The sequence below is a fragment of the Phocoena sinus genome, chromosome 8, assembly GCF_008692025.1.
Source record: "Phocoena sinus isolate mPhoSin1 chromosome 8, mPhoSin1.pri, whole genome shotgun sequence".
Taxonomy (NCBI): domain Eukaryota; kingdom Metazoa; phylum Chordata; class Mammalia; order Artiodactyla; family Phocoenidae; genus Phocoena; species Phocoena sinus.
This window is the reverse complement of record NC_045770.1, coordinates 24,745,422-24,754,450: the sequence shown is the minus strand read 5'-3', so window position 1 is coordinate 24,754,450 and position 9,029 is coordinate 24,745,422. Positions and strand designations below refer to the sequence as shown.

Sequence of the window (9,029 nt, the reverse complement as noted above, 5' to 3'; positions counted from 1 at the left end):
CTCTCAGCTCTGGCTTTCATTAGCTCTGTGTTTGGGGACTGGTCATTTGCCCTTTCTGAGCCTCAGCCTTCTCCCTTTTTTTTTTTTTTTTTTTTTTTTTTTTAATTAATTTATTTATTTTTTTGGCAGTGTTGGGTCGTCGTTTCTGTGCGAGGGCTTTCTCTAGTTGCGGCGAGCGGGGTCCACTCTTCATCGCGGTGCGCGGTGCGCGGGCCTTTCACTGTCTCGGCCTCTCCCGTTGCGGAGCACAGGCTCCAGACGCGCAGGCTCAGTAGTTGTGGCTCACGGGCCCAGTTGCTCCGCGGCATGTGGGATCTTCCCAGACCAGGGCTCGAACCCGTGTTCCCTACATTGGCAGGCAGGTTCTCAACCACGAGCGCCACCAGGGAAGCCCCAGCCTTCTCCCTTTTAAGATATAAGTTATGAATAAAAATAAACACTTCACAAGGTAAAAGAGAATTAAATAAAATAATTCCCTAACAAACAGTAAGCATGCAATATGCTGTTTATAAGTGCAGTTTAACCTTAACTTTATGCAGCTTGAAAATTGAGGGACTTCCCTGGTGGTCCAGTGGGTAAGACTCTGTTCTCCCAATGCAAGGGGTGCAGGTTTGATCCCTGGTAGGGGAACTAGATCCCACATGCGTGCTGCAACTAAGAGTTTTCACGCCGCAACCATGAGCCTGCATGCCGCAACTAAGAAGTCCACATATGGCAACAAAAAGATCCTGCATGCCACAATGAAGATCCTGCACGCCACAACTAACATCTGGTACAGCTGAAAGAAAGAAAGAAAGAAACAAAGGAGAGAGAAAGAGAAAGAAGTATTAAAAAATAATTTAAGGGACTTCCTTGGTGGTGCAGTGGTTAAGAATCTGCCTGCCAATGCAGGGGACAAGAGTTCGAGCCCTGGTCCACGAAGATCCCACATGCTGCAGAGCAACTAACCCAACAACACCTTATCCTTCCCTTGTCAAAGAACTTATGCTATAATAACCACCTGTTCATATATGTCTCCCCCACTAAATCATATGCTACATGAGAATGGGGCTTGTCTGTCTCATTCTCCATTTTATCCCTAGTGTCTAGTACAATATACAACACGTAGTTTCACATAAGCTGAATGAATGAATGAACTAAAGAGAAAGAAGCTAGGTTGGATCAAGCCCATGAGCTAGAACATTAACAACCAGAATTCAATGCTTTGGCTCCAGAGGAGAAATAGCATCTTATTTGGGGGTAACTGGACAGCTTTTGTGTGACTAGGGCCAACACTGAAGTAGTACTGTGATGATTCAGGGAACCCCAGGCCCCAGGGAAGATTATACATAAAAAGAAACTGGTAAGTGAGAATGGAATTTAACTATAGTGACTAGGACTCCTGAACATGGGAGAAATTAGGCAAAATTACTAGCCCCAGCTTAAGGATATCCTACCTCTTCAAAAGTGACCCATAATATGGTCTACAAATGGGTCCTATCAGTAGACCCAATTATATGAAGATAGGGAGAGAAAAGCAGGTGAGGACAGACAAGCAAAGAGAAATTGCATAGGGAATTACAACTGTTACCTTTATCTAACTAGGTTGATATTTTGGAATGTTAAAGAATGTGATGGTAAAAACTTATAATCAAATGGTTTGGAGATCTGTAGTGAAACATGGTTTGTATGCAGTCCCCAAAAGAAATTAAGATGGTATTTTGTCATCCTAGCTTCACTACTTACATCTGCTTAGTGAGGCCTTATGATCCTCAGTTCCCACATCTGCTAAATGGCATAATGTATAGAAAGTGCCTAGTTCAGGGCTTCATATACAGTAGACTCAGTAAATTGTACCTGTTGTAAATGCTGGCACCAAGACTCAGACTTAGGGGAAGGGAATGTTGTCACTTGGTTTGTCCATTCCCCTCCCCACCACCACACACACACCTTTACAAACACATTCACAAACATTGGTAGATTTTCTGAGTTTTTCTTTAAATAAGAAAAAGACTAGTAACTCTCCAGGGCCTGGAGCCATATAGGCATGCTGCACACTAAAACATTAACAATTGCACAATCATATGTGTAGTCTGACTCTGAAATTAGGAACATGACACTGATGAACATACACTGCTATTTCCCAAATTTGGTGGGAACCCATCGAAATAATGACATTTTTTCCTTTATATCAGGGTTCTTTACCTTGGCTGCACATTAGAATCAACTGGAGTCCTTCTAAAAACAAATAATGCTCAGATTCAACCCCAGAACAATTACATTAGAAACTCCTGGAAATAGGGCTCAAGCTTGGTTCGTTTTCTAAAGGTTCTAGGTGATTCTAATGTGCTAATCCCACAATTCTAATCTGTTAAGTCTGTGGAGACCACAGACTATAGCATCGGCATCACTAAGGAGCTTGTTTAAAATGCAAGATCTCAGGCCTCAGTCCAGACTGTATCAGAATCCAAACTGAATTAGAATCTGCATTTAAAAGGAGCTTCCCAGTGATTCATAATCACATCAAAGTATGGGAAGTACTGGTAGGTATCAGTGATTCTCACCTCTGGCTACACAATATAGTTATCTAAAGGACTTTCAAAAAATGCAGATTTTTGGGTTCTACCCCCTGATATTTTTATTTAATTGGTCTGAGGAGGACTCAGAATAAATATTTTGAAAAATCACCCCTGAGTACATAAACTGTGCTACTAGGGATGAGAATCACAATGCTAAGTAGGCAATGGCAATGATAGGCTAAATTCAGCAAGGAATGCCTTTGTGAGAGGTGTTATGAAAAATAAGGTTTAACAATATTCCTTTTCTCCATGGTTACCTCGGAATTGGCACAGGGAACAAATGTGATCTGTCTAGTGTGGGGTATTCTAGTAGCATGTTTAAGAAATGTCTATTTCATGTCTCTTCCATAAACATATATGTTGCATTTTTTATTCTCTCTTTGTTATAACTGTAGTTTATTAGTAACTAGCTCTATTTGCATAATGACAATAACCAAACTGGAATATGCTACTCTTAGAGACATGACTCATGTTTTATTTTTACTCAGTGACAAATAATTTTAAATATTTATATTAAAGCAAACATGGAGATATTACAGAGTAAAATATACATTTTTTGTGAATTTTAATAAAACACAAGGCTTCAAAGAAATTTTGTGCTTTTAGTGGACATTTCAGGCTGTGCTCCAAACCTCCTAGTAGAATGGATTTATTTTCCCTCTGCCCTTGGGACTAGTTCAGAGGGAAAGTTTGAGGAGCACTGAACCGATGGAATTATTTGAAATATGACATTCTTAATTGACTTTCAAATTAAGACCTTTCAAATTAAGGTTTCAAATTCAAAGCAGTTGGAGGATCTTGGCTTATCTCAAATGCTAGAAATACTGTAATATTTGTCACTTCAATCCCAGCCAAGGGTCAAATGCAGTATCACAAATAGAAGGTAAAATAAATTCTAAAAGTCATTTTTTGGGGTTGACAACTTTATTCACATGATAGCTATAGGAGCTGACAAAGACTTCCTTTAACAATTTCTTTCTTCTGGCAGTTGATTTAGAGTTTGGTTGCTGAGTATGGGATGAAGGGATGTGTGGTGAAACACACCAGGCGCTTGTTAGAATTCTATGTCATCAGGAATCTAGTTTATTTTTAACCTTGTGGCTTGTCTGACACATTTGCAGTAAGAGTTGGGGAATAAATCTAATGCTCCCTGGCAAACACTTGGCAGCTATTGAGAGTAGCATCTTTAGAGATCACACAATCAATCCTAGCACTGGAGGCAGCCCAAATATTGTGCGAACAGGTCAGAAGTGCTATGGGGTGCCAGAAAAGGCATCCCATGACAGCAGTGGGATCTCAGCACATACAGAAGACAGTTCTGGAGTGTTGCAGTCAATTCCAGGAGCTGTGGTATCTCAGTACTGATAGGATCTCACAAGGAGCCATATAAGGATAACTGTAATCAGGACAACGGTGAAGTTGAGACACAGCTCCCTGGTGGATCGTTCCATTCTCAGAGCAGCTTGGTGAGAACTGAAGGCAGACTTCAGAGTGCACACAAAAGACCTCCTGCTTGTCCTTACCTCCTAACCAAAAGTAACAAAGAAAACATGAGAAATTAGTGAGCATTCTTTCCTCAAAGGAAACAGAAGCATTATGGAAGAGGAACGTGTTGGCTGAATTGTGTCCACCCTAAATTCACATGTTGAAATCCTAACCCCTAGTATCTTGGAATCTGACTATATATTTTTTATTTTTTTATTGAGGAATGTGACTATATTTGGAGATAGTGTCTTTCAAGAGGTAATTAGGCTAAAATGAGGTCATTAAGATGGATCCTAATCCAATATGACTGGTGTCCTTAAAAGAAGAAGAAATTAGGACATAGACATGTACAGAGCAAAGACCATGTGAAGACACAGGGAGAAGATGGTCATATGCAAGCCAAGGAGAGAGGCCCCAGAAGAAATCAGCCCTGCCAATACTTTAACTCAGATTTCTAGCCTCCAGACTGTCTTTGGACTAGAGCTGTTACCCTTCCCTGGGTCTCCAGCATCCCACCGACCCTGAAGATTTTGGACTTGCCAGCGTCCACAATCACATGAGCCAATTATATCACACACACACACACACACACACACACACACACACACATATACACCCTATTGGTTCTGTTTCTCTGAAGAACCCTGACTTATACAGAGAGCCTGGCTTTTTTTCCTTATGTCAAAATGACCAACATAGTCCTCATTATATTGTTGCTTTGACAAAATAAAAAATATTACATTTTTCTCTCTCCAATTTCTGTGTGTGTGTGTGTGTGTCTGTGTGTGTGATTGCTTTGCTAACTTAGAGTACCAGCAAGCAAGGTCACCAAAACAGAAAACATGTTGTGGTTTAGTATTGTTCTTGCTTTGAATTACATATAGAAGTAGGATACCATAAATTTTCAGGTTTCAGGCTGCCCTATCTTTGTCTAACCCTGTGAAAGCATGAACTAGTTCAACAGCTGCTTGGCCTCTTAAAAAAGCCCTGCATTGAGCACAGAGCTTACTGGGGTCAAACAAAAGTCCCTCACATAACAGGCACTCAGTCCAAAGAGCAAGTGTAAACCACATGAGTACTTCTATTTCAACAAGGGCTTGTGCCAGCTATTTTTAGTCAAGTCCAGAATGTGCCTATATTGTAAACACTTCAAAAAGCAAGGGTGGTATCTTTATAGTCTGTACAGGTAGTACATGCAGGAAACCATACTTTGAGAACATAAAAGTATTGCCTCCAGTGATGTGGCATAATTGGTACTGTGTATATGCAAGCCAAATGAAATTAAAGATTAAAGATAAAATTTTAAATATTTAGGACAAAAGTCTACTATGGAGTGAAAAAGTTTAGGGGGAGAGAGCATTTTGTTTATTTGCTAAGAGTGGAAGTTCAGGGGGCAAGAAATGTTGTTAGCAAGATTTTGGCCTGAATGGTATTTTTAACCATCTAACCTGACTGAATAATTAATTGTAATTACTGTATTTGTTATATTATTAGTGTACCAAATTATTAATTGTATAAACCAGCTGAATAATCCTTTTTCATATTATGTAATTGTTGGTATAACAACACAAGTTCAAATAAGATGATATCAACCAGTAGGTTGTTGAATCTTAGTTTAAAATATGACCAATGATAACTGATTTATGTTTCATTTTCCTTTTAATTCTTATTCATATTTTTGCCCTCCACATGAAGGACATAGTAAATTTCCAGTGAAAATCTTTACAAAGATTTGTTTGAATGAGAAAGTAAACAGAAGAAAAGGAAGTAGAGAGAATGTGTGAGAATGTACACAAGAGCAGAGGGGCATAGGAAGTTAAGGAGCTTAGGGGTAAAGGAATCTAATCTAAAGATGCTAAAGCAGATTTTTCCTTATGAATTTATTAATAAAATTGAACCCTGATTCAAACACAAATTTGTTTGGGTAAGTTCTGAAGAAATACAGAGATATGCAAAAAATATGTTTCCCTATTTATAATGATCAAAACAACCCAATTCAGGGAGGGCAAAATAACCATCTCACCAAATCTTATTAGATTAAAGCTCTTAAGTAAAGGGAATCATGGATAGTGGCCCAACAAGAACATACTCAGAAAATGTTGCTGAAAGTTGTCCACAGCTTTGTTAATGTGACCTTCACAACAATTCTGTGACCTTTACAACTCAGGCAAGTTTTGTCTTGATTTTTCTCTCTCCCAAGATTATAGCTGAGAAACTGACTTTTAGATGTTAAGTTGTTTCTGTAATGACACATAGGAAGTTACAGGCAGAACTAGAACTGGCAGACTGGAAATAGTTGCTGGAATTGTGGTTACTCCATAGGAGTGATTACATGAATGAGTTATTACTGCAAATAACTGTCCTGGCTAGTGTAAATTTTCGACCTTTGGGAAAACAATTTCACATTTTTTAATTAAGATTAATAGTGCTCATTCCCTTTTATCCAGCTATTTCACTACTACTCTAGAAACTCAAGCACATATATACCTGGATACATATACAAGAATGTTCATAGCAACATTTTCATATTATTCCTAAGCTGGAAACAACTCAAATGCTCATCAACAATAGAATGGATGTGAATTGTGGTATAGTCATACACTGGAATGCTATAGAGCAAAGAAAATATATGAACTACAGCAACACATAATAAGACGGGTGGATTTCACAAACAACTATTGGGCAAAAGAAGAATTTACAAAGAGAAACATAGAATGTGATTCCATTTCTACAAAGCCAAAAACAGGAAACTTAATTATATTGTTTAGGAATGCAGAGATGATAAAACTATAAAGAAAAGAATGGATAAGATTATCTCAACAATTAAGATGATGATTACCTATGGTGGGGCAAAAGGGGAAGGTGATGAAGAATGGACTTCTGGGGTGCTCCAATGATCTATTTCTTGGTCTGGGTGATATTTATACAGGTGTTGCCTTAAAATGATTGTTCAAACGGTATGTATTATGCACTTTTCACAATTTTTTCAATAGTCTCTGAATTGACAGGCTACCCATAACACTTATTTATTTCCTATGGTTTACCTCTTACTATTTCTTGCACTTTGATGGTGAACGTAAACATTTGTTTTTTTATGTATATTTTTAAAATAATAAAACACAGCATTAAGGTGAGAATTTCTAATGAATCCAATTCAATCAACACATATGCTAACTGTAGGGAGTGGACTCTACTTTCACACACATTTATACCAAAGTTAAGTAAAACCTCAGATCAGCGATCTTCCATTTTTCTGCTGTTAACCTGCAAAGACAATTTTGGCTTCATTTTGAATCTTTCCTAAAGTCAAGATCACACCATATGATCTAAAGTGATTGCCATATGGTGAAATAAAAAACTTTGAATAAATTGTTTGACATTGACTTTCTTTGAATGGACACTTTGAAAAGATGGAAGACATACTTTATGATATGGAAAAAAATTTTTAATTGGAAGGGAGAAAATGCATAACAAGGTAAAAAAAAGGAAAACAAGAATCAATAATATTCACTTTCTACTTTAAGAAATACTGTGTACAATAGGCATTGCCTATTTTATTAAGAAATGTAAATATTCCTCTGCTTTTCTCATTTGCAACTTGTACACATATACACACTGTATGCTAAGCTTAAAAATCCTGCTGTTACCTGAACAGGGTCAAGGACACACTGGGCTGCAGTAGGCTTCTCCTCTCTCTCTCTCCAACGTGGGCTCCAACTCCTGCTCGTCTCCCAGGCTGTCTGGACTCCTGGGCTCTGGGCAGGGCCTAAAGTAGTCTGAGGGAGGTGGCAATGACTGTGATGTCACCGATGAAACATCTCGAAGGAACAACCTCCAAAGGTTGGAGGCTATTTGTGTTTAGGGGGACATGGAAATGTGTTGACTAAGGCTCTTCCTTTGGCTGCCAATTTGTATTAAAAGCCCAGGGACTTAAAATCTTTTCTTTCCAGTTGACTTTTGGTACAATTGATGTAGGTTTTAAACTCATCTTTTACATCTTCATGAGTATCTCTAACATGTTTAAAACATTGTAAACCGAGAGTGACAGACTAATATTAGCAAATCTTTGCTGCATTTTGCTGCCCCCCGACCCCCACTCAGCATATGAGGGTGTAAAAATGTGACTTCATTTGACCACCCATATTTTTAGCTTTTTGAAATGTGAAGAATTCTCTGCTTTGCACATGCACACCCCAAACCACACACACGCACCAGAATTCAACAGGCATCTTTTACCTCCTTCAAAATTGACTTTAGTCCAAGTGGTGAAAGCTATCTCCCCAGTCACCTGTTCCACATAACTTTCCAGCTAAGCTGTATGCTGCAAGTTACACATTAATATACAGTTTCATCTGAAACAGCTGTGGAAGCCATGGTATATATATATATATATATATATATATATATATATATATATATCTCTGTCAATATACTAATACAGCAGTAAACCCATACTGTAAACTTCAGTCATTTGGATAGATAGGGGGTAGCAGGAGAACTGGTCAAAACTAGTGAAAAACATGAGTTATAGGACATATCTGAAAGAAATAAAACTGTATAACTTTCAAATATAAACATTAACTAAAACTAGACTACTAAAATGAGTTTGTAATCAACTTTTCAGGTGTCTGGAGGTAAATGGAGCCTCTGAAGTGTTTAACTGAATTTGAAAACCTATCGATTAAACATGACCTTAGCAATTGTGCTTCTTCATCAGATTCTTTCTTTAGAGATAATAGAACAAACCTCCCCTCTGAATTCCCAGTTAGGGTTAATCAAAATAATACATTCCCAGAAGACATAAACAAAATTCCCTATTTAGTTGTGTTCATAGCCAAACCTTTCCCCATCGTTTCGCATGAACTAGAAATATTATTAAAGGAAAGACTTTCCATTTCATTTCTTCATTTTGATATAAACCTAATGATGGGGAATCTTAATATAACATTCTGTTGTCACATGCCTTGTAAAGAGACAGCTTGCTGA

General features: G+C 38.0%; 1 protein-coding gene across 5 annotated transcripts in view; it reads right to left on the bottom strand.

The window, feature by feature from the left end:
* Window positions 1-3,110: 3,110 nt before the first annotated feature.
* Window positions 3,111-9,029, bottom strand: part of LOC116757928 (sarcolipin) — a 114,041-nt gene continuing 108,122 nt past the window's right edge. For 4 of the 5 annotated variants that reach the window (XM_032640418.1, XM_032640420.1, XM_032640421.1 and 1 more), the window contains one exon: window positions 3,472-4,084. In XM_032640418.1, the coding sequence (XP_032496309.1) occupies window positions 3,914-4,084 (171 nt within the window). In that variant the 3' untranslated portion in view covers window positions 3,472-3,913. Of the gene's footprint in view, window positions 4,085-7,690; window positions 7,820-9,029 lie in introns of all 5 variants that reach the window. The other variant, XM_032640419.1, reaches the window with a different exon arrangement.